Consider the following 26,757-nt stretch of genomic DNA (forward strand, 5'->3'; position numbering starts at 1 on the left):
GGGCCTGGCATTAGGTACGGGAGAACCTATGCCGGAGTAATGTTCAAAGGGTCAACTTCAGGGTGGGCATTACACTGTTCACAAAACCATTTCCATTTACGGCCATAAGACATATTGGTGGACGGTGCCCTCTCGGTCTCCAAAATCAGACGACAGTGCCAGAAAATACCGAAATGCCCGAACTCAGAGCGGTCAGGAGCCAACCCGAGACAGGAGATCCGGAGCCACCCCCAACCGAATCGGCACTTCCATCGACATATGAAGGAGATCAGAGAACTAAGTCTGTCTGGGCCAGAACGGGTTCACCACAAGCATACGGCATTGGTATCTCCGGTTCCACTGGAGCATCCCCCGAATAAGCGTAAACGGGAGAAATGCATATCCGAACCGGCCCGTCGACGGGAACGAAAACGCATCTCGCAGAGACTCTGATGTGTCACCCTGCTGGCGAACTCCTGACACTGCTTGTTTTGTACTGTTGCGAAAAGGTCCAACGGAGGATGTCCCCATTGCCGGAAGATCATGGACACCTGCTGCTCGTTCAGCCTCCACTCATGTAGCTGGGCGGCATTCCTCCTGAGTGCGTCTGCCTGAACATTCAACACCCCTGGCAGATGATAGGCCACAATGGTGATCTCCTGAGCCAAAGCCCAATGCCAAACATCCTGTGCCTCCTTTGACAAGACCCTGGAATGTGTGCCCCCCTGTGTCCGTAGATAAAACATTGCATGGTATTGTCCGTCAACACCCTCACCACCGATCCGCGTATGTGTGGCAGAAACGACTTGAGGACCCAGTGTACCGCTCTCAACTCAAGCACATTGGTGTGGAACAGAAACTCCTCCCGAAACCACAGGCCCCCCCCCACCTGTGAATCGTCAAGATGAGCCCCCCAGCCCATCCTGTCTGAGAAGCATCTGCCACAATCGTAAACTGGAACTCCAGCTCCAGTAATGGCATGCCCCGCACTAGATTGTCCATGCATGTCCACCAGCGTAGAGCGTCCACCAGACTTCTGTTGACCACCAACTTTTCCGACCATGACCCGCTAGTAACTCTTGCACCAGCCTCATGAAGAGACGACAATTTGGCAGAAGCGGGATACACAAAGCCACGGCCCCCAACAGTGACATGAAACTTCAGACCGACACCACTGTGCCCTCCTTCCACTCGCCTGCTCTCACCTGCAACTTCTTGACACACTCGCTCGATAGCTTCACCAATTTGTGCCGGGTGAGAAACCCCACCCCCAGGATCACCAACTCCTTGGACGGCGTCAAAAAAGATTCTTCGAAGTTGATGGCAAATCCCACTCGTTGCAAAAGCTGCATGGTAGCCACAAGACTGTCTTGCGGCCTCCCTGGTGACGAACCCCTCACCAACCAATCGTCCAGGTAGGGGTATACAGGATGACCTTCCCCGTCAGAGGAACGCTGCCACTGGTGCTAAACACTTTGTGAACGGCCTGGGAGACAACTTCAAGCCAAACGGGAGGACCCGAAACTGGTAGTGTTCGTTGCAGACTACAAACTGCAGAAACTTGGTGTCGCTGCTGCATGGGAATGTGAAAATATGTGTCCTGTAGATCCAACGACGCCAGAAACTCGCCCGGCTGCACCGACCGGATGACCTCCTGAAGAGTGAGCATCTTGAATTTCAGGCGCTGCAGTTTTGTTCAATGCCCGAAGATCTAGAATGGGTCTCCACTTGCCGTTGGGCTTCTTCACCACAAAGTATCGGGAATAAACCCCTTGGCCCTGCTCTGCCAATGGCACTGGTTCTATGGCCCCTTTCTCCAGCATGAGAACCACCTCCTGCCACAGGATGTGAAGAAGCTGTAAAGCATACACCGGTGGTATAGGAACCAGGGGACACTAACTCTGAGTGGCCTAGACGCACCGTGTCCAAGACCCAACGATCCAATCCATCGCCACCCTGCCAACTAGCAGATTGTCCATAAGGAAGTCATTGTTGCGGTTTAGCTGGCCTCCCTTTAGATGCGGAGGACTGCAAACCCCTTTTTTGCTGAGCCTGGAAGTCTCGATTTCTCTGCGCTGACTGGGCTGACCGTCGATACCCCTGCAAGGAGTAACTGGATCGACTGTACCCACGATCCCTGGTGGAAGCAAAGAGGGCATTACCTGAAGCCCCCTGAAACAGGCAAAAGGTGCGAAAATAGCACCCACTCTTTAAGGCTCCTAAGGACTTGGTTGTTTCCGTGTCCTCCTCCATCCCTTTCAGTGCTTCATCAATCTTTTCACCAAAAAAGTGCTCCCCTTCACAGGGCATGTCTATGACTTTATATTGTACTTCCAGCAGAAAATCAGTACATTTTAACCAGCACCACCCCATTGTTATTTTGTTTAAATTCTGACTGTTAGGTCCATGGCAATATTTATGCTGTGGTTGTAGGCCTCCTCACCCTCACGCACCAACAGCATGGCGTCTTTCCAGTGCTGCTCTGGCAGAGGTTCTAGAATTGGAGCCAGCCGATGCCACATTTCATGGTCATATCGAGCCATGATCGCCAGGGAATTCACTGCCTTGACCGTCGTTGCCCCAACCGTCAAAAACCTTCTTCCCAAAGACATCCTGCCTTCTGGCCTCACTGTCGGGGGGCGCTGATCTTCCTGGAGTGGATCCGTGCCTGTGATTCCTATGCAGGCCCACCACTCTTTCAAATGCCTTATTTGCAGGCTCTCTCTCACCTTGCCACTCTCTTACTGTGGCTACCATCTATCTGCCACCTGGTCAGATCATGTCCTTCCTCTCGGAGAGGGCGGACCTCGCCTCCTCCCTCCTAGCCTTGACCAATCAAATCCTCCTCCTTGGAGACTTCAACATCCACGTAGATGCTTCCTGTCCCTCTGGACTCTTTCCCAACCTCGGCAACTCTCTCTCTTTCTATTCTCTCCTCTGGCCCGACTCACTCTGCAAGGCACACCCTGGCTGCTCTGATCTCCTCAGACCTCCCCCTCTCTATCCCACTGACATCACCACTCCTCTCTCCCGGAGGGATCACTTTCTCCTTTCCTTCCCTCTCTACCCTTCAGGCCAAGCCAACTCCAGCACCGCCACCTACCTTCTCAGTCATCCGACCCATGAAGCGTGCGTCAGTTGAGGCTTTCGCACCACTTTCTCTCCCCCTCCTCCTCTGGCTGACTCACATCCTGACACAGCACTCTTCCGGCTCCACTCTTCCATCTCTGATACTCTTGATATTCTTGCCCCTGTCATGAGGATCCGCTTGAAGCCCAAAGCCAAGTGCAACTCCTGGTACGACTCTGACCTTGTTAACCTTAAACGCAAGTGCAGGGTGGCCGATAGGAAATGGCTAGCTTCTTGTACACCCACTGAAACTGGCCTGCCGCCTGTTCCAAAGGCAATACCCGCTATCTGTCGGCACTAAGAAGAGAGCCCACATCCAAGCCTGCATCTCGGCAGCATCTAACAACTCGGACAAACTCTTTAAAATCTGCAAGGAGCTGACCAATCCAGCTGCAGTCTCTACCTCCCCTGTCCCCTCCCAGGCACTGTGCAATGCCCTGCCTTCTCATTTCATCTCTAAAACCCAGGACACACTGTCCACCCTCTCTCCCTCTGCTCTCTACTCTACCTCTGACCCCCCCCTGTGGCTACCTCTCCTCCCTCTTTCTCTGCCTTTCCTCCATTCTCCCCAGACAATGGTTTCTAGACAAGTCTGATCTATGAAAGTCTCATCAAAACACATTCTTCCCTGTTCTTCCAAAACCATCAAGGATGACATTGACACCCTCGCTCCTGCCCTGGCTGACTTCTGCAACCCCTCCTTTGCCACTGGAGCCTTCCCTTCCCCCCTGAAGCACTCTTGTGCACCCTCTTCTCAAGAAACCCGCAGCCGACCCCTCGTGCCCGGCTAACTCTCACCCAATCTCCATCACTCCTTTCCTGGGCAAACTCCTGGAAAAGCTGGCCATCTCAAAGCTTAATCTTCACACTGAATCTGTTGGTTGTCTGCATGACCTTCAGTTTGGTTTCAGAGCAGCCAGAAGTACGGAAACCGCTCTCCTGAACATCCGCGAAGACCTGCTCTCTAACCTTGATTCTAATCTCTCCTCTGTCCTCATCTTACTCAATCTCTCGTCTGCCTTTGACACGATTACCCATGCCATCCTGCTCAATCGTCTGCGTGATAACCTGAGTATCACCGATCAGGCCCTGGCCTGGCTGACCTCTCCCCTCTGATCTACCCTCGCAGGTCCAACTTAGGTCCTTCCATTCCTCTAGCTCACTCTCTACCTGTGGTGTTACCCAGTGGTCTAACCTCTCTCCCTGGCTGTTCAACCAATACATGGCACCTCTCGCCCACCACATTGCCACTCTCTGCTTCAACTTTCAGTGCTATGCGGATGACACTCCGCTCGTTTTCAGGCTCCCCTCTGCCACCTCTTCTCTCATCTCCAACTGTCTGCTATCCAGGTGACATTGGCACAACTGCACACCCCCCGGCCTTCGCTGTCATTTTCTGGCCAGCATCCCTTGGCCCTCCTCCTGCTCCCACCTGTAAGGCTAAGAACCTTGGGGTCATCTTCGACTCGACACTCTTTTTCTCCTAACATCTCCGATGTCTCTAAGAAGTCAAACTACCAACTTATGCGAGGACCTACATGCAGTCCGCAGGCAGCTCGTAACCACCGAACTCTAATGCTGCAGGAGCCAGGCCTTCAGGTTCACCGATCCTGGTTCATGGTGTAGGACTACGCCTCCTTCCCTGGCGAGAAGATCCGCGACCACTGGTAGCTTGACTGAAGGGGACGCCGACATGCTGAGAAGGTCCGGGTACCAAATTTGCCTCATCTACGGTGGCCCGACAAGGATCATCCAGCACCAGCACTGTCTGTGTTGACTCATGACTCGTAGAAGCAGCAACGGAGGGAACGCGTCCAGGAACGGGCCTTACCAAGGGAAGGAGAATGCGTCCCCCATGCTCGCCGGTTGGGGAAACCTGCTGGCGAACCTCAAGCACTCAATGTTTGCTGCAGTCGCAAACAGAACGATCTGAGGACTGCCCCACCTGAGGAAGAGTTTTCCACTTGATCCTACCGAAGCTCCCACTCGTGGCAAAAGCACAGCTCCCTGCTGAGGGAGTCGGCACTGTATTTTACTCCTGCCTGGTTGAAAGGAATGAGGACATCCCCTGGGCAACGGCCCAGTGCCACAACTCCTGCGCCTCCCTGGAGAGCACCAGGGATCTGGTGTTCCCCTGCTTCCGGATGTAAAACATTGTGGTGGTATTGTCCATGAAGCCCTGCACCTGTTAAGGATTCTGAACGGGCATCACATACTGGACCAGGACACTTGGTCTTAGCGTGGGATGTGGCACTGGGCGTGGGATGTGGTGATCAATAGGAACGCTTTTTCTTTCATTTCAATGAATTCAAATTGAGCCAGTACCCAACCCGTCTCACACCCATTTTTTTTTTTTTTTTTTACAAGTACCCCGGGTCACAATGGACCATGAACCAGGCCGGTTGGTGAAAAAACAATATTTATAAATTTTTAAAAGTGACAAAAATCACACATGTTTATATTGGGCAGCAATCACCAATGGGGTGATAATGGAAATGGAAGCAATGCACTTGGTAACCCTTCTAGTACAACGTATACAAAGCACACATGAATAGGAGCACTTTTTGAATTAAGATAAATAGCACGCAAGTTAAGGTTTCCCCCTGTAATGTTCCCTCAACCCATAAATAATCGAATTCTGAGGGGATAAAAAGAAGCAGCAGGTAATCCGGGATAAGGCCTAAAATGACACTCAGATTTTGAAAAATAATTACATGTGTGTTTAAATAATGATATACCTATGTTTTATCACAGTATCAGGGATGTTAAATCACTATTAACCATAAGGTAAGGTATCACAAAAGCATACAGTTCACAAAACAGATTTAAACTGAAAACCCAGTGCAGCCGAATTCACACATGGAAAAGTAGAATTTTTCTTTTAGTTTGCAGTTTTAAATGCTTTTTTTTTTTTTAAACACCTACATCAGATGCGTGTTTTTGGCAGGGTGAGAGCTGCACAGCACAGGGACAACAGGGAAGTGAAAGGAGGGCTATAGCTGGTGAAATGAGAGGTATTTGTAAGGTACAATGAGGTTCGTTTTAAGGAAAATAGAGCAGTGAAAAAGAAAATCGGTTTTAAAAATGAAAGGCAAATTTTACTTAAACTAAATTATTTAGACTATATTGTTAAAGAAAGCCACGGTACGTTCAAAGATTGATTTGCAACGTGAAATTTTCCACTAGGAAACAAGAACAGGATGCACAGAAAATTTGAACAGTCTCTACAAGTTATCAAGGTATGGATATGGTTGCTTAGAGAGTGGCACAATGACAAAAGTCAGGATGGGGTAGACTGTGTGTTATGGGGAATACTCACAGTCCGCTCTTAAATTAGGAACAGTCAACCGGTTTCTGGACTCCAGGGCTACGGTGACCAGGTAGCGGCGGACTCTCCTAGCAGAACAGCTGAGAATTGTCTGTTGAGGCTAATTTCCCAAACCTAGTGAGTCCCCCAGCAGCTTTGCTGGATTTTTGGGGTTTATGTTTTTCTCCTGCTAAGAGTGAGACTCTTTCTCCCACTCTTAGGCATGATTTGTGAATGTCCTTTGACTATGTAATGTATTTTATGGGCTATGGGGTCTTTTACTCCATAGGGCTTCATGTGTTTTTGGTATGTGTGTTACACAGCACCCTCAGTGCAGTAACACAGGGGTGTCATAGTGACCCCCAAACATAGACTCCATACCCTGGGACTGAGTACTGCCTCCCAGGACATGTAAAGTCACAATTGGCTTTACTAGTCTCACATTGTGAACAGAACCAGTACAAACCATCATATTGTGGTAGTATTGGTAGGGGTAATTCTATTGCCCCTGGGTCCGTTTTCCAAGGGGGCACTGTCCAGTCCCCCCTTGTCTAGTTTCTGGCTGGTGGCAGTGGATACCACGCGAAATATTCCACCGTAATATTTCCAATGGGATTTTCCCATTCATTTTAAACGCACCACTTTTTTGGTGCAATGGTAAAGATACCGCTGGGTTATTTAATATTTATTCCCCGGTTGGGTCTTTTTGCCAGGACTCAGTTTTAAAATAGCGTTTGTGTTCGCCTCTGAAACTCTAACCCAAGTCGAGCCCTTTGTTGCACTTTTTGGCAGGCTTCTCCACAGAAGCCCTCCAAATGGTGCCACTCTGTCTGGGGTCAACAGGATGTGTGCGAGGGGGGATTAGGCACCCTGGGCTGAGTTGCCTTGGCAACTAAAGTCGCACTCTTGTGTGATTGGCCCAGTGGTGAGCCGCCCGGCTCACCACTTAGCATGCTTGAGTGACAGCTAGGCTGATGAATGGGGTTTTTGCTGCATAAAAGCAGGGCTTTGGGGACTGGAACTTCAGAAGTCGCCACAGGACCTAAAGAATCCGAAGAGGGGAGAAGCTGAGCCATCTAAGACGACACCACCGGTGGAGCCCTGCTGTATGAAACTCCCCACTTCCCCGACGACAGAGGAGATCTTCTTCCAGGAGAGTCTTCTTCCCTTTGAGCTGGTGGGACCAACCAGTTCACCTTTTCGCCTTCCTGGATCATCTCGTGGTCGAATCGCCCCCCGTGCCAAGCACCCCAGCAGCCGGATAGCCACACTTCACCACTACCGTGAATAAAAGGTTCTCATCTTTTAACCAGGAAACTCCGCGGCTGGTTTCTTCCCTGGCAGTGCAACGACCTCCAGCTTTCTTCCTCGTCGAGATCCTCTCTTCCTCTGGTTGAAGCCACGACTTGCACCCGCGGCCAGGAACAACTGTCACTGCTGGAGCTTTCTCACCATTTCAGGTACTGTGTCCCGCCTGGTCTCCCTTGCAACAGATTGTCCAAGGTGCCAAGGTGTCCCATAAATCCTTGACTCTACCTGGGTTGACCTCAGATCTGCTAACTTTGCCTTTCTGAACTGATCCAACCTCTTGACTTTTCTGCAAAGACTGAGTGCATTTCCACTGTGTGATCTTGGACACATTCCGCCTTGCTCTCTCCAAGAGTGGGCCTGGCCTATGAACTTTTTGCTCTACAGTAGACCCTGCCTTTCTTGACTTGCTGTGGTTTCTTAAAAGTGTTGGTACTGTCTTATTCTCCTACTCTGCCTTTTCCCTCCGTTTTTAAACAAATTATTGGAGTGCCATCTACGGTTACGCGCTCACCTCTGTTTTGCTAAATAAGTGGTGTCTTAACCTAAGACTTGTCAAATAATTAATTAGGGAGGTGTATATACTTATAGTGACTGTGTTTGAACTTGCTTGATATATTAGTGCCAGTGTATTTTCATAAGGGTGTTTTTAAATAAATAATTATATACTTTTATACCAAAGCTCTGGTCAGTGTTTGCTTGTTCTACTGTATTTATTTGGCCTTACTATATACTGCCTAACTCTTCTTGAGAGAAATCTGACTGCTCAGCCACAGCTACCAGGTAAATCTGGGTGGTGCAGACTGCTACCAATTGGGTTTACTGCTTACTCCTGTAGTCTTAAACTTTTTGCAGTGGTTCCCAAGGGAACTGCACAGGTTTCTGCCTAACACTGGGCCTGTCTGGTCACCGGATACAAGGACAGCTGGATGGCAGGGTTGCAGCGGGCATGCAGTTAGTGGGCAAAAAGCCGGTCTGGTTTCAGGATGCTTCGCAATTGAATACCACAGCTTTTCCCTTTGGTTATTGGGATTTTTAGTAGGATTGAGGTCTTGCTGGGATGGTCAGAAATGCTTTGGCCTTGCTGGGATAGGATCAGTTATGCATTGGCCTTGCAGTGGGATCTGCAATCTTGCGAGATGAATGTATAAGATCTGGAACCCCGGCACAGGAAAGTCAGGAAAGACTATGTGTCTTTAGTTCTTTCAGACCCCCCTTTTTTATAGAGCATGGCGACATCATAGAATTATCCCGCGATTTAACGTTACCAGAGCTACAAATAGTTTGCTGTCGGGAAAAATCATGGTAGTTTGTTGTAAAACCACTGCCACCAGCCATTTCGAGATGAAAGGTTAGCATTTGAATGCTACATGAGTATCTAGATACAGGGAATACTAAGTAACCCCTCCAGCATTTTATTGTAAAATGGGGTGTGCCGGCTCTAGGAATTTAAAAAACGAGTAAAGTCAATTTCACTTTGCTTACTCTGGGAAACAGTTTATCCCAGAGAAGGTAGTTAAACCTTGGGAAAGCTGAAAGGCTTACCTGTGTCAATACACTGAGGGTGCTGTGCAACATAATTGAAAAAGATGATGCCTATGGAGTTGGTTAGGCTCCATAACCAAAGAAAAAACAGACAGAAAACACATTCATTTGAAAAGTACAAAGTGCCAAAGTTTAGCAAAAGAGCTGGAGGGCTCTAAGGTGGGAGGAATTGGCACATTTTGAGAATTCTCCCCAACAGTCCCCGTACCACTAGAGCCTATCCAGCCCATCGTGTTTCGGGTGGTGGGTGCCAGCAAAAGGTTGGCAACCAGTATAAACTCAGAAGCCAGTCAAGTGCAGCGAGAGGTGACCAGACATTGCTCCCTTCCATGCGAAAACTAATTGTTCAGGGGGGTGGGGGGGTTGGCCGCCCATACTAGTTACTGCACAACTTGAGTCACCCAGTTACATATTTCAGGTGCTCTCCTCCAGCGAACACAACAAAACAATGCCAGGCGTTTGCAGCACCAAGCCACCTCCAACATACCTCGAGGCCCCAGCCTCGCTGTGCTGGTTGCATGGATCACAGTCAGGTGGACATGGCCCGGCTTGGTGAGGGTGTTCCACAACATCAAGCATTATCTTCATCCCCACTGGCTGGGTTGTTGTGCTCCAGCCACATGGTTGGTGCCGCAGGGATGAAGAGGCAATGTGCTCTGCCGTGAGAGATTATCTTTAATCTGGCAGGGTACATAAGCATATATTTAACATTCAAGTGTCCAAGTCTCACTTTAATCAGCACAAACGAATTCGGGCCATCTTTACAGCCGGCGTGTAGTCAGGATAAATGGCTATTTTAAAGTTGTCCCTCTTTATCTCGCCGCCTACTCTGGAGTATTTGAGTATGACTTCCCTGTCGCAGAAGTTCAGTATCTTTGCAATTACAGGTCGTGGGAGGGATCCTGGTGGAGGTCTTTTGTAGTGATCGATGGGCCCACTCAACAGTGAAGCCCTGTGACAGACTGCCTGGCCCAATCTCCTGCAGCAATACATTTTCCACATATACGATGGGGTATGTGCCCTCTGGGAGCACCAATAGCCTTATGTTGTTCCTCTGGGCCCTCCCTTCCGCATCCTCTGCTTGTAACGCCAGTGATGTGTTCCATCTCTCCAGGTCTCCCACCCGTGTTTCCAAGTCCTTAGTGGAGGCAGTTGTTTCTTTCAGGTCCAATTCAACCGACGTGACCGTCCCAGCCAGCTGCCCAACATCTTGCCTAAGGAGTTGAACATCCACTTTAACCTCATCTATTTTCGTTTCCAGTGAGGATCTCAGGGCAGTTAGCACGGCCATGACTGGGTCTTCCTGTGTTTTTTTTTCCTCCCCCGGGAGCCTACAGTTCAGCTTGCGCTGCCGTTGAGCACAGTAGTGTTGCCAATTCGTAGGTGCTATCCGATCAAAGCAACAGTAGATCCAGATGTAGGGTCACTTGGCGCATTAATAGTCCCTGGTATGGTCTCTACTGTGTGTTCACGGCTTGCAGCAGGCAGCAATGACACAGAGGGGAGCACACACCCAAGAGATGCTGGTAATGGAGCCAGTTAGGCAGTCCCCGACTGCTGTGTCTGATGGTGTGTCTGTGCAATCAACATCTCGCACCATATTGTCAGGCCAGTGAGGTTAGGGACGGGCAGGTATCGCCAGCGAAGAGCTCAGGGACCAACACCCACGTGGTGAGATGCACACCCTCCGCTACTGGGACCGCCAACTGCCAGGGAGAGTCTCAGCCTTCCTTGAATGGTGGGTAGGGGGGGGCCCAACAGTCACTGTGCGGGCATGGACCAGACTTCAGAAATTGCAGGGCGGGGGGGGGGAGGGGGAGGTGGGGAGACCAAGTAATGCCTGTTTCAGCGCAGGCAGCCCAGGGGTTGCACTCGAGGCGCAGCGCCGTCTCCTCCCCTCCTCTTCTTCACTGGAGAGGAGTTGCGGCAGCCATCTTTTTGCCAACAGGGTACGATTTCTCGTTAAGAATTCTCTGCGAGTTCTGCTCCAATTTTTGCCGAGACAAGGCTAGACTTCAGGCCATCCTTTTCCCCTGTAGAACATTGCTTTTGAATGTCCCAGCAGAGAAACGCAACCGCCAGAACCCAGGATCTGTGCAGGATCTAGATGGGAGCTAGGTGAGTTCACAGCTTCACCCCACTGGCTCAGGCCACGCCCCCTTTACTGAAACATAAATGTGACGGTAGCAGTGAAAAAGAGGATACAAGGTAAGGAACAAGTTACTTATCTGTAACTGTTGTTCTCCAGCATGGGGTCTGGCATGGATTTACACGCTCAAATAATACATAGCAGCACATACATGCACAACCACAGGAGGTGGCAAGCCTCAACAGAAGCAATCTCTTACCTTCTCACCAGACTCGCCTTCAAGTGAAGAGGTTGCGCAGCACTGCTTGGCAGACTCTGGACTCCTCCCTGGAATCCCTGTCGATGCAGTAAAATTTCATGAAGGTGTGCATCGACCTCCACTTAACAGCCCTGCAGATGAACAGCAGGGGCACACCAGACAGGAATGCTGTAGTAGCAGCGATCACTCTGGTAGAATGGGCTCTCGGGCCGCCAGGCAACGGTCGGTTTGCCAACCGGTGACAGTGGGTGATACAGCCAGAGAGCCACCTGGAAATGGAAGCTTGGACAGGGCCTGCCCATGGTTCACAGGACCAAAGTTCACAAAGAGCTGATAAGTTTTCCGGAAACACAGGTAACACCAAGGGCTCGTTAAGATTAAAATCCAACGGCACCTTGGGCACGAATGAGGGGTGCGTGTGTGCGCACCACCCCCCTTGTATCAAAAAGTCAAGTAAGGTGGTTTGCAGGATAGGGCCTGGATCTCACCCACTCGTTCGCAAAGGTGATGGCCACTAGGAAGGCTGTCTTCCACGACAAACTTGAGTGAGGCTGAATGCATAGGTTCAAATGGAGCCCCCATGAACCTAGTCAACACCACATTGAGTTTCCACGCTGGGCCCGGGGCCTTCAACGGAGAGAACGAGCGGAACAGTCCCTTGACAAATTCCTTAACTAGACTGTGCAACCACAGTGAAGGCAGTGCCAGAGATCTGGTATAGCAGGAGATAGCCGCCAGATGAACCTTGATGGAGGCATGAGCCAGCCCCGACTTTGCCAACAACAGTAAATACGGAAACACTTGAGGGGCCGTGACCCTCAGAGGGTTGATCTTCTGTGCACCAGCCTGTGAAGCGCTTACATTTGTGACCATAGCATTTTAAGGGAGATGACGCCCTGGCCTTGGCGAGTATCTATTTGCAGTCCGCCGGAAGATCGTAGCCCCCTAACTACAACGCTGCAGTACCCAGGCCTTCAAGTTCAGAGACCCTGGTTCGTGCTGCAGGATTGCGCCTCCTTCCCGGGCGCGAAGATCCGTGACCACTCGCAGCTTGACTGGAGGCGAGGCTGACATGCTCAGAAGGTCCAGGTACCAGATCTGCCTCGGCCATGCTGGTGTGATGCGGATCATCCTGAACCGGTACCGTCTGAGTAGACCGATGGCTCGAAGAAGTAGTGGCAATGGAGGGAACGCATAGGGAAACAGACTGTCCCAAGGGAATGAAAATGTGTCCCCCATGCTCCCCGGCTGCGGCAACATGCTGGCGAACCTCCGGCACTTGGTGTTCGTCACCGTCTCAAAGTGTTTATTTGGATACCTGTCACTGAATCTCTGTGTAACTCCCCTACTGCTCACATTGACGCCTCTTGAGATAAGCGTGGCTGACAAGCCACACTACCAACCTGTGTAGTACAGACTTATACCAAAGGTTGGGTTCCTATTGCCAGGAGGTCAAGGTTGTTGTAGTGCACCCAAATGGTACTGCTCCAAATCTTGCCTAACAATAGCCAACTTGGTGCCCAGAGCAAAACAAACATCGGAATTAGCCACCCTAACCCCCACTGAATGGCACACGTCATTACCAAACTGTGCCTCTGTCGTGCGACAAAATCCCTCCTCGATATGAATAAATAATTGCTGTATAAGCGAAGCTCGTTTCATTACATTGTAATTCAAGTACTTTACAATAGAATTCTAAATGTGAAAACACAGCTGTTGCTGCCAAAGCAAATGTTTTTTCTGTCAATTGCTCTTAGGGAAGGCCTTGCCTGAATGCGGTTTCAAACTGTCCGTACTGGCACACTGTGGTGTGAACAGCCTATCGGGGTGTGAGGGCCCACTGACCTTGCCCTGTGTGGCAGGTGTTCTGTTCGTACCGCCTGACTTGTATTTCGCAAGGGACAATACTAGAATAACTACATGAATTATTTTCTGATAGAAGGTTCTCATTCCAAGATGGACAGTCTGTACTCTTTCAAAATACCTCTCAGAGTGGGAAAGGGGCAAATAGCATCAATGAGGATTCCTGTATACTTTGCATTAAATCACATAGCATGTCAGGACTATAACAGTGATCAGAGATGTCTACATTTGATAAATAAGTCTGTGATAAAAGGATTGTGTGTGAATCTCTACATACATAACTGATGCATGGCTTGGTGTTGACATCACAGTTCACATTACTCACCCTAACATTAAAATGTTTGTAAGTAACCATGAACCATACATGTTCATTTGGACAGCTTACATTTTTGGATGAGAGTATAAAATGGCTGCAACATCAGCCACTCAAATGGTGTACAAGGGCTCCTTTGCTTCTTGTTTCTGAAGAATTTTAGAGGAGGAAGGGCTGAGTCTCAGTGTGGGCATGCTCAACCCCAATACAGAAACATCGTTCGAGAATTGTATCTACAGACAAGGCAGGAAACAGCACAAGAGAGACCCAATTAACAATGCACAGAAAGGCTACACAGAAAGGATTGTACCCCTTTCAAACTTTAGCCTGACCAGTAATAAGCTGATGCAGCATTTTAATCAAAACCAGCTTCTGGTGCATGGTAGAGGGCTTACAGTTCCTCACCCACTACCTCCTCCCCATTGCGCAGGCCTCAGGGGTTATTTTGGCAAAAAGAGCAGGCCCATGCTTTATAAAACCAAACTGGCATTAGCATCTCTTATTAGTGCTGGCCTGCAGCTCGTGAAAATCATGGTGTGGCAGTGTAGAAAGAGCGTTTTGTCTCATGGATTTACAATTTGAGGCAAATTCGTTGATTGCTTTATGTGTTTAAGTGTGGGCAGAGTATGGCATACTCGTCAGAGTCACATACACAAAAAAGTCCAGTGTGCTCTTGTATGGACATTGGGCACATCAGACAAAAACATGTATATGTGCTGTTACATAAGAGAGCACCACATAGATACCATCAACCAACAGGGTGGAGACTTGTGCAGCACACAAATCACTGCAATGATTTGCCATAGACTACTGTCTGCATGGTGACACAAAATCCACTTTCCTAATCAAGGTGCCAAGTGACATTGAATTGCCATCTGGTGTGCTCACTAGGCAGTGGCTGGCTTGTTTACACTATTAAAAGACCCTTGATGCTGAGAGGATGCATTTAATCCATGTCCCAAAGCAGCCACTAGACTACTTAAGCAAGAAAATTACAGTTCACCTTTCCAAGGATGCGCAATATGCAACTAAAGAAATATAGGAAAAAAATATGTTTGGTGTGTCAAATAGAGAGACATGAAAATAAAGAAAACAGTTTAAAACTTCTGTGTGGCACGTTAATTCTCTTTTGCATAGGTTTGGTCAGCAAAGTGATACTTGTGCTGGCCTGTAGAATAGAAATGCCCCATGTTCAGTTCTTGACACTGAAATGTTAAGGGCATGCTGTGTAAAAACAATGGCTTGTTAAGTGAGCCAAATTTATAAATTGCCCCACTTAAAAGGCTGTCAGTACAAAGAACGAGGGGCACGGGTGCATGATTCCAGAGCATCTCCCACGCTGGGTTTGGAATATGAATTCCTTCGTTTGCATATTCCAAACGCATCACAGTTATCGACAAATCGGCAGAGAGCAGCCGCCGCACATCGCAGAGCCGTGCTCAACGGCACAGCAGGGCGATTAATCTGTTGTCCAGCAGCTTTTCAGGCTGTGGATGTGCGCCCCCTGGGCATGAGGCCGAGGCCCACCAAAGGTGCGTGCCCCACAGTTTGAATACTGCTGGTCTAGGGCAAAACAAAAATGCACCCGATTGCACGGCAGTGTAAGCTTCTTTGTGCAATGATAAAAAGTTACCACAAGAGATACAAATGCAACCACAAGTAGCAACACAGTAACACAATGAGAAACACTGTTTCCCAGTATGGATAGCCTGATGGACATCAGTTAGCCAATAAGATATGAGCAAAGGCCATACTGCAAAAAGTACAGGTCAGATCAAAAAATAAAAGCAACAAGTGTAGGGGTTCCATAAAGATGGAAGGAAACATGCAGTAAAGACAATCTTTCCTAACAACCAGCGTGTGGCGGGTCGAGAGGATATCCTGCGATATGTCTCTAGGATCACCGGGGGGGGGGGGGGGGGGGGGGGGAACACGGTCGCTGGGCTCAGCGCCCATGTTCCCATCGTCCTCACCACAGTGAATGGTGTGGGTGGAAAGTTTCTCCTTGTTGGAAAAAGAAATGTCAGTTCTTTGGCGTTCTTCTCCGCACCCCCCCCCCTTCTTCAGGTCCTGAGGGGGTCAGTTGTGGGCTAAGGTCCGGTATCCTCTTCTCCGGAGTCTTTTCTAGTGGCTTGGACTAAGCCTCCCACCTGAGAGGAAGAGCCACTCTGGCTGCCACTGGGACACCCTGGTCTGGGTCCGCCCCTTTTGCCTTCGCAAGGGAGGCCACCACCAACTATCGAGGACAAGCATTTGGCCTGGGTCGCCTGGGCCTTCACGGGCAGGTCAGACACCTTGTCCTGCTGGGCCTTCTTCACGGGCAGCTAGGACACCTTGCCCTGCTTGGCCTTCGCCGGTGTCTCCCGCAGCTACCCAGGGGTAGCAGACTTTCTCTTGGACAAAGAGCTGGCGCGGTGGCTGGAGATCGAGGAAGATAGACTATGAAAGCGCCCTGACCATCGCAGGACCCGCTTGTGCAGTGACTCAGACAGAAGCAGACTCGCAGTGCTTGGCCTCGATTTGGGCCCCCACCGATGGAGTGCCCTCAAAGGATTTAGAAGCCAGATCAGATTGGCTGGATCCGGAAGAGGCATGCCCCTGTGAATCACTCGGGGTAGTTGCCCTGGTCTTGAGCCATGCCGCCAACCGGATGTGTCGATCCTTCATCATGCACTTGCTGGAGCCACGGCAAATCTCACAATCTTCTTTATGCGTCGGGTGCAGACAATACAGGCACTGGGAATGCTTGTCATCCGTGAAAACATTCCACAAACCGCAGCTGGTACACAGCTTGAAGAGAGGCTCAGTCACCCTCCTCCGACATGATCCAGCACGGTCTATGCCTGAAGATCTTCTGGAAGATTCCAAGAAAAAACACTCGACGATTTCTGTTGGGCAGAATTGCATGCAGTACCCTCTGGGACCACCAAATACAATTAGGACTACAGGTGTAAGCAAAACCAACCTCTGGTACAAGTCTGTACTACACAGTTTGTGGTAGCGAGCTGAGCAGCCAGGGAATGTGAGCAGTACAAGAGGTTATACAGAGGTCTCACAATCACAGTGGTTCAAGTAGACACTTAAGCACAAGGTTTCTTGGTAAAACACTTATTAATTTATTACACAGTCATTTAGAAAACATTCACTAGGAGGCAACTTAATATCACACACAAATACACATCAATACCAAACCAATATGTTTGAGTAACTTAGGCTGCCCTGAAATAGGATCAAAATAGCATTTCAGTCCCTTTAAATAGGAGTAAAAAGGCACAAGTTAATTGAAGAGATCACAAATACTTTAAGCAGTTCAAATAGTTTCAGTTCACTAGAGGACTCTATTCAGTTCAATAGGCATAGGCCAAAGTCAATGGACTAGTGTCCTGGCTAGGAAAGTGCAGTTCTTGTAGTAAACGGTAAAGTCTTTGCCCAAGTTCTCAGAAGTAGTTTGTATGAAAAAGAATCATGTTGTGTCACAAGCGGATTAGGCCTGCAAATTGGGAAAGTTTCACGAACTTTCACCGCGAGAGGTAAGCTCTCTCAATCGGGTTGGCACAGTACCTTAATACGAAGAAAAGATGCAGCTGAAGATGTTGGTTCCTGGCAGTTTCTGCAGATCTCGCTGTTCCTGAGCCTTAGTCGTGGGGACAAGTGGGAGTACGTCGGGGGACTCTTGCACTGCATGGGGACTGGTAAAACAAGCTGGCAAAATGGAAGATCTTCCATTCGAGTAGATGTCAAGCACACACGCTGGTTTCCTTCCCCCCCCCGGTTAATCTTAACCAGCTCCGAGAATGGTATCCAGGTGGCTTATGAGTTGATTGGTCCCACCAACTCAAAGGAAGAAGTCGTCCTTGAAGGGGCTTCTCTGTTGAGATGAACTTGGCAATTCAGGCCTGCACCAGGGCTTCACCAGGCTAACCAACGGACCAGGAGTTGCAGCAGCCGTCCTCTTCCAGCTCGTCTTTGGTTCTTTCGTTCCAGTGGTCGACTCTGCTTTCCAGTCCAAGAGACTCACCTTTTAAACAGTTTTCTCCCTTCCATTCTAGCCTAGCTGTCACTCACCCAGCAGGGTGGCTGTCCTTGCCAGACAGTCAGCCAATCGCGCCAGTGTGCATTTGGGTCTCCTAGGAGACTAAGCACAGGGAGTTTCAGGCACCCCCCTCACTTCCTGCCCACCCCAGACACTCGGGCGCCAGAGGCGATCGTCAGTCCTGAAGGCCCGCCAAAGGCGTACGAACAAAGGGACCAAACCTGGTTTGGCGCGCAGAGAAACCCTAGAAGGACCTTTCCAAAAAGAAATGGCCAAAAAAGAAGATCGGGACCTGTTTAAACAAAGGGGCTTAAGGTGCCATCTTGAAAAAAAATGACTCCCGCGATTTTTAGTTACCGGTGTTCGCGGTCGGGAAAAATCATGGTAGTTTGTTGTTAAACTACTGCCACCAGCGATTTCGACAGAAAAGGCTAGCATTTGACTGCTACATGAGTTTCTAAGTTTCTAGACACAGGGGATACTAGGCAACCCCTCCAGCACTCTATAGGAAGATAGTGTGTGCTCGGTCTAGGAATTTAAAAAGACTAGTAAAGTCAATTTAACTTTACATTCTCTGGGAAACAGTAGTTTATCCCAGAGAAGGTATTTAAACCTTTGGGAAGTCTAAAAGACATCCCTGTGTCACTGCACTGAAAAAGATGATGCATAATCGAAAACTCCCTAATCATAGAACACAAGGGTAAAACACAATGGTAAAACACATCAAAATACATGAAAGCGTGGGAAAAAAGGCTCACACTCTTTCCAGGTAAAAAAAATCAACTCCTCAAAATCCAGCAAAGTAGCTGGGGGTCTCTAAGGTGAAGGGAATTAGCATATTTAAGCAAATTCTCCCTAACACTTGTTAATCGGAAGGTTAAGTGATGGAGCATACGGGCTCGATTAAACCGAAAACAGATTTCCTACCAAAAAGGTGAAAAAATGCAGAACACTCCAAGAGCGAAACGCAAGGACTCTCAACCCTTGAACGTGTAATAAAAATCTGAAGATGGCTGCCTAAGGAGGGGTTTGGGTTGAGGGCAGTCATTGGCTGGGGGCAGTATGACCCAGAGCTCAGTGATTAGTTTATAGGCAACGGGGAATATTCATGAGCATGTGAATCCATGCTGGAGGAGAGGAACATCTCTTGGTCGACACCCAGTGCCGAAAGTCCTGCACCTCTCTGGAGAGAGCCGGGATCGGTGCCCACTTTCTACCTGATGTCATGGTGGTGTTGTCCGTGAAGATGGCCCTTCATGGACGGAAGGAATGACCTGAGGGCCTAGAACACTGACCACAGCTCCAGGATATTGATGTGGAGATCCTTCTCCTCCGGGAGCCACAGGCCTCTCTGTGTGGGGTTAAGCGTCTGTGGTGACCGTCTCCTGGTACCGGGGTTTGAAACCCTGTACCCTTGACAACGTAGTAGACGCCCCTCTACCTTATCGCCTGACGGAACTCCTCGTCGAGGTGGATCTTGTCTGCGAAGCTTCCAGACACTTGTATCCAGCGAGCATCCATGAACTTCTGAAGAGGCCACAGCCATAACCTGCAGAGCCGGATAAGGTAGATGCACGGTGACATGCCGAGCAGCAACTTGATGGTCCCTGGCAGCCGATCAGTGATGACAGCCGTTGCATATTCCCTAGTATGGCCCCTAACGTCTCCCCCGTAGGTGACACCAGGCAGATGGCTGTGTTGAGTCTGGCTCCCAGGAACAGTGCCTTTTGCGATGGGGTCAAGAAGGACTTTGGATAATTGATGGAGAACCCCAGATCCGTCAGCAACGGAATGGTCCTCCGTGTGTTCGACAGCTACTTTCCTTGACCTGGCCCGGATGAACCAATCGTCGGGGTACGGGTACACATGTATCCCCTGTAGACGTAAATGGGCCGCCACTGGTGCCAAGCACTTCGTAAACACCCTGGGTGCCGACTTCAGGCCGATGAGGGCCTTGAATTGGTAGCGTCTTCCCTGCACTACGAAGCGCAGAAACTTCCGATGCTTCTTGTGAATGGGGACGTGGAAGTATGCGTCCTCCAGATTCAGAGACATCAAGAAGTCTCCTTCCTCCTTTTGGCCGAGCACGTGCTGCATGACCATCCTGAATTTTTGGGACTTGAGGTACTTGTTGAGATGCTGCAGGTATAGAATGGCCTCCAGCCCCCAGTCTTCTTCACTAAGAAGTATCTGGAGTTGACTCAGGATCGCTGGAGTCTTATTGCAACTAGCTCTATCGCCCCTTTTCTTTGGATGGACCCTATCTCCTGCAGGAGCTGAGGCATGTGCTGCTCCTGCCGGGTCACTGGAGTGATCCGCAGACACTTTTGCTGAAGCTCCAGTGTAGGTCTGTGGGCGAGAGCGTCCAGCACCCATCTGTCAGTGGCGATCTTCCACTCACTGACGAATCCGACCAGCTGGGCTCCCACCGGGGTGCATGAGTGGGGGCTCGATGTCCTGGCCGGTTCAGTCCTACGTTCGGCACCTGCGTTCTGCCTTTGGGTAGACGACAGCGCTGGCCACCTCCACCAAAAGCTTTGGAACGGCCTCTGTAGGCCTCCTGGGTCATGGACCAGAAGGGTTGACGGTATGACAAGGACCCACCACCGAAACTCATCGATCTGCCAGACTTTCCACCGGAGGCGCGAAAGGAAGAGCGGTGCTGTTGGAGTGCCCAGGGCACGAACCGTCTCCATATCAGTCTTGATGACCTGTAAGGACTTTACGGCCCTCCCGAAGACGTTGTCCCAGATGGGCATTTCCAGTAAGCTCGTTTGGACCACCTGGCGGAAATTGGTGGCCTTCAACCAGCCTCGACTGAGGCAGACAACATTCCCCATCTGTCAGAAACCTGTGTCGGCGATGTCCAGGGCCAATGTGATGGCATGGTCCGACGCCACCTCCTCTTCCTGGAGGATGGAGATCGCCTCCACCCGCTTTTCGTCAGGTAGGAACTCCAGAATTGGGGCCAGATCGAACCACAGTACCCCGACCAAGTGCATTGGCCGCCTTGACGGTCGAAGACGCGGAGTAGATGACCCTTATTCCCCCCATGGCATCCAACTTCTTCCCCTCGCTGTCCGGAGGGACAGAGGACAAAGTCTAGGGGTTAGATTATCTCTTCCACGCAGCCACCATCACCACAGAGTCCGTCAATGGCTGCTACCATACGCACTTGGGTGTGCCTTTTTCTCCAGACTATCGCGCTTGGCTGGGGCCGTGGCCGCATTCTTCAAAAAAGCCAGCCCCCCCCCCTCCCAAACCTCGTCCAGGGGGGCACCGCCATGATGGTCTCTCTTGGCCTCTGGTATAGGAAGCCTTCCTTTTTGGTCTCCTCAGTTGTCAGCTGGAAGAGCTTGGACTCTCTGGCAACCATGGCATGAAACAATCCTACCTCATCCGGTGGGGACGCCCTCGGTTGCGGCGATCCACCTGTCGTGACAATGTCACCTGTTGTCGCTGTGTCCGTCCCTGTGTCCTATTCCCTGGGGGTGGACAGGAGGGGGCACGTGACGCAGGTGTGGAGGCTGATGTGGCAGCGTTGGATGGCACTTCCTCCTTGTCGCCAGAGACGGATCCAGAGCCAAAAGGGCCGGCGCATCCTTTTCTGAATTTCCAGGCACCCACATGTGCAGGGTCGAAAGGATGTCCAGCGATACATCTTTTGGAAGAGTCGGAGTGGTAGGCCTACTAGGCCCTGCGTCGCCGCCTGCATTTCTGCCATCATCCCCCTTGGTGTTCCCGCCATCGCCCCCCCCCCCACGTCCTCGTGGATCGTGTGCATGAACTCCTGGTCTTCCTCATCCGAGGAAGAAACAACTGTGCCTTGGAGTACCGCCTGTTCTGAGGCTTTCTCGCCACCCCTTTTTTTTTGGTAGTCGGATTCGGGCTTATCGACAGCATCCTCTTTTTCGGTGTCCTCGTCACTGCCCCAGCCTAGGCCCCTGCCTTGGGGGTAGGGATACTCTGGGCGCAGTCAGGGCTACCTTCACTGTGTCGGCCCCTTTGGCCTTCGTGAGAGCTGCTGCCACCATCTCGATAGTCCGCGATTTTTTTAGTGCCGCCCTGGCATTCTTAGGCAGGTCGGTCACCTTTTCTTGCACCCTAGGCTTCATGGGTTTCTCCCGCAGCATAGTCAGGTTGGCAGATTTCCTCTTTGAGGAGGATCTTGATCGATGGAGGGCAGACTGAAGTTGATCGCGCCCTGCCCATCGCAGGACTAACTTGCATGGCAACCCCAACGGAAACAGACTTGCGGTGCTTGGCCTCGTCTTGGGCCCCCACGGATGCCCTCAAATGACTTATAAGCCTGTTCCTCGGACCGGCCGGTCCTGGGTGAGGCATGCCCCTGCTTGGGGCACGGGGCAGAGGCCTTGGCGCTGAGCCACGCCGCCAGTCTACTGTGACAATCTTTCATAGTTCTCTTGGTGAACCCGAGGAAGATTTCGCAATCTCCTTCTCTGTGGTCCGGATGGAGACAGAGGAACTGAAGGCATTTGTCCTCCACAAACACGTTCTGCAGTCTGCAGCTGGAGCAGAGCTTGAAAAGGGTACTTCCTTCTTTCTTCTCTTCCAACATGGTCCGGAGTACGGGGTAGGCTTGGTGGCCTTCTGGAACTTGAGATGAAAACTCGACGATCCTTGCCCTTGAGGGGCACCAAAATTCACTGGCAAAAAAACAGATCCCCCGCTCGTCGGCCGATAGAGAGGAAGAGCACACAGGCTCTGTTTGACAGAAATAGGACGTTTTCCCAAAAAAAGCCTGCAGCAAAACTCAAGGACTCCCAACACTTGAACGTACGGTAAAATCTAAAGATGCCTGTCAGAGGAGGGGCTTAGGGAGAAGGCAGTCATTGGCTGAGGGAAGTATGACACAGAGTAAGTAAGTGAAAGTGAAACTGTTTTCTTTTACTGAGGATTACTGGCCAGATGACTGGGAATATTCATGAGCATGTGAATCCATCCCAGACCCCATGCTGGAGAACATTTGTACCATGTCTGCAGTACTTTAAGTGTGCATGTTTGCATTTACTGATAGTAGCCTAAAATGGCCTTGACACGAAATGTTTCACTTTTTCTTTGGCCATATGTTTTCTAGGCCTTCTTCCTGACCTCAGGTCAGGCCATCCCTTATATGGTCATGCATTTGCCGGGGAAAGCTGCTGTTTTCGCATGCAAGTGTATGCTATTTGTGTGTGGACCCAGGAAGTGGGTGGGACCGTCTGGTCCCAACTCCACATCTGTGGTGCCAGAGAGTCAGGAGTGAAGGTATGAGTGAAACCCACAATGGTCTCCAATTGGACCAATGCTGGCTGTTTGAATGGTGAAGATCCTTACCATTGGTGGGGTAGGACTTGCTTCCAGCCAGGATTTTGAAAAAGGAGGACTCTTGCCGCCATTTCTTCAGATCAGTGCTGGAGGCAAATATCCTCTGTAGAAGAGTAAACAACCGAAGATCCGTGCACGACTCCCAAAGGGGTCTGGCGACCCTCCCTGCATTTGGCCCAGTGAAGCCCTGGTGGAATATCTGATCTGCTCAGGCCCTCTGCGATGCTTCATCCCTTGGACTGGTGGGACCAACCAATCTCGATGTCTTCACAAGATCAGTCTGTCCTGAGCCCTCGGAATGGTCCCGACAAGCTCTCAAGTGGGCTACCTCACTAGAACAGTCGCTGTTCCGCGTTTGCAGCCGGATCTTTGGTGGTGGCCAGCTTGTGTTACAAGTCGCATTTCTGCTAGCTTCAAGGGATCCTGCGCTGAAATGTAATTTTCAACCACAACCTTAAGGACTCCTACACAGTGGTCCAATCAGGTACTACTGTGGATTTCACTAATGCCACACACTTATATTTTCAGGCACCACAGATGTGGAGTGGGACCAATGCCACCCACTTCCTGGGCCACTCAAAAAGGCATCCCTAGTCTGCAAAAGCAGCAACTTTCCTCGGCAAGCACATTACCTTATATAGGCAATGATAAGGAAATAAAATTATATTTTATTTATATTGCGCTCGTAAGTGTTTCAGAGCGCAACCTGGCCAAAGGGTGGGGAACAAAGGAGAACAAAAATTAAGTTCTTACTGGGCCAAGTGACATTGCGAACGAGCAAGTGCTTGGGAAAGAGAAAAGGGGGTGGAGGGGGTGTGCATGGAAGGGGGGAGAAGTGGAAAGTGCATAACAGAGGAGAGAACAGAATAAATAAGTAAAATAAATAAAGAGACCAGGCAGAAGGCCAAATATGGCCAAACAAGTGAAAATCTTGTGGCGTGGCCACGTTAGGGCACTATCCACGTTCAGTAGCCATACCCGGTAAACGTGCACACTAAAAGTAAAACAAGCATATAATTGCTGTCACCGGCTTGTCTTGTGGCCCACAAAAAACAGTGCAAAAGACTATGATGATGTAAAAATATCCACAATGCACTGCATTGTAAGATGCAGTATGCGCTGTTACCAAGTTACCAAAAAGGTAAAAGGTTAAAAGACAAAAAGTTTCATGTACTGATGGTCTGAAGGACTGATCAATTTCCCCATAAAAAAATGGAGCACAAGGCCAGGGGAGTGAAGCTGAAGGCTTCACTTCACTGTAAAGAAAGCCAGGACCGGTTCAAAAACAGAACATTTGGCGGGTGCATAGTAATATGGAGGGAAAGTTGCCAAAAGAGAAATCTCTTTGAACACTCGCCACACTGGTGTTCCCTCCCACCCGCCCCCACCCCTCAACATCAAAATAGTGGATTGCAATCAAAATAAAGGAGAAATCTTTCCCAACACTCAACACAATAAGGTGGCCGCCCCAACATCTTAAAACTTCAAACACAAAGTAGTGGGTTGCAACCCACAAGAACGACCTGTACATCAAACATTCAGGAGTTCAAGCAATCAGTGTGCATTCAGTGACTACTAACATGATTTTTCTGCTATATTTGCAAGAGCAATACCCCAGCAAGTGAATCGCAAGCATACATAAAATGTTTTAAAATGTGAATCCCAGCAATTCTAACAGTAAATATTTTATTTGAAAAGCAAAACAATAAAAGGTGGGTCTGAAGTGATTGACTGAAGAAAGGCTCATCAAAAAGGCTATCGACCATAAATGTAAACATTATACATATTGTAATCTAACAGACTAAGAGAAGCTCTGCAGACAATTACATTCAGCATGAATTGGCTAGCAGATTTAACCTACCTGATTAATGTGCTCTGCTCCTGTCCACGTGAAGCTGCAAGTATCATTGCAACACAGAACATACAAAGGGGAGTCATCTGGGTTTGTAGTAGGTGGACAAACCATTCCCAGGAATACATCTTCCTCCTTTTCATTGGATAATGTATCTGCTAAGAGGACACAGATGGAGCAAATCAATGCATTCTAACCACAATGAAGGGAACAACAATTACAACAAAGAAAATAGTTGGAGTCATTTCTCTGCATGCAGAGTTGCAAATTATTATTGTGTAGTTGGCTCGGTAGCCAAAAACAAGATCATAGTTGTAGATTGCAATGTTAATGTGTAATGAACCATGGTAGAAACTCTGAAAACGGTCATTTGCCAAAGCACAAATAGCAGGGCCTTGTTCACACTATCCAAACTATTCATTTGGAATCTGTGTCCAAAGAAGAAGCGAAATGATTGAAAGCAGCAAAAATAGCATGTAGCAGTACTACACCATTAAACACCGAACAAGATACTCACCACCTTGTGTAATGCTGTTTCTGTTCAATAAAGATTCAGCACCTTTGACATAACATTGAGATGCAGACTCACCCTGAAACATCTCACTGTCACTAGTGATAAAAGATGTCTAAGTGCAGACTTGATCAAAGAGCCACTGCACCTCAACAGGCACTGATCTCTACATAGATCTGGTTTGATATCTGGCCTCCATTTCATTCCTTTTTTCCCAGAACACAGACAATAAACAGAAGTATGTTAGGACAGTTTTTCTGAAGTGCTACCCAACTTCATCAAAACCATTCAACTGAGGCAGTACAAGACTCAACTCTTTGTATAAGGCTGTAACACCTGAGTTCAAGGTAGCGTAGACAGGGCAGCCAGGCTTATTTTAGGAGGGAGAGAGGGCTGTAGAATCAGTACAAATGACATTGTAATACAAATGGTCTAAAGAAACACTATGTATTTGAAAATAAATGATTTATTTAAATACAGGGGCCCAAATAAATCTAGGGGTAAATAAGTACTAACATTATATGAAATCACATTTATAAAAACACAACACTATACTTGAAGGCACACAGACCAAAGTATAAACCTCATTTGGAAATACCCAACAGTAGTTCAAGGGAAGTCAAAACCTTTCCATACACATTCAGTATAGGTCACACCTATTCTTGCGGAGTAAAAACCAATGGTTACTTTCACAATTACCTTCATTAATGCAAGGTCAGTAGACCCTTCCAGGTGTACAGTGACTCTCGGAACAAATCACATAATCAGTCAACTGGGCAATATACCTTTTGTGAATAGTGGAACATTATTCCAAGTACAGTAAAAACGGTATCAGGTATTAATATCGCCACATATATGGTCGCCGTAAATAATATCAGTGGGAAAATGTTGTGGCGATATTATTTGGGTGACCATATATGTGGTGAAAGGGGCAAAAGAAAAATTGGGGGATTGCGGGGGTGTCCCCCGCATATTCCATACAATAATGTCGCCACAAAAAACGACAATTTTTCGGCGATATTTTTGCATGGCGATATTTTTGTGGCGACATTACATGGAACCGTAAAAACCTATAACTACTTTTGTGATAACACAGTTATACTGAGTGAGTAAAACCTAAGGATGTAATATACAATTAGAAGTGAGATCAGTGAAACAGATTGAGATAAGCAGTAACTCTGGTAACTTATTTTTGGATGGCACACAGCTAACTCAAGTTAAGTAAAACCCATATACATTTT

At 49.0% G+C, this 26,757-nt stretch overlaps 1 protein-coding gene across 9 annotated transcripts in view; it reads right to left on the reverse strand.

The window, feature by feature from the left end:
• Positions 1-26,757, reverse strand: part of UBR5 (ubiquitin protein ligase E3 component n-recognin 5) — a 2,447,509-nt gene that overhangs the window by 1,506,379 nt on the left and 914,373 nt on the right. For 8 of the 9 annotated variants that reach the window (XM_069621460.1, XM_069621458.1, XM_069621459.1 and 5 more), the window contains one exon: positions 25,015-25,163. In XM_069621460.1, the coding sequence (XP_069477561.1) occupies positions 25,015-25,163 (149 nt within the window). The remainder of the gene's footprint in view (positions 1-25,014; positions 25,164-26,757) is intronic. The other variant, XM_069621454.1, reaches the window with a different exon arrangement.

This window comes from Ambystoma mexicanum, chromosome 5q (assembly GCF_040938575.1).
Source record: "Ambystoma mexicanum isolate Mex_15411 chromosome 5q, UKY_AmexF1_1, whole genome shotgun sequence".
Lineage (NCBI taxonomy): Eukaryota > Metazoa > Chordata > Amphibia > Caudata > Ambystomatidae > Ambystoma > Ambystoma mexicanum.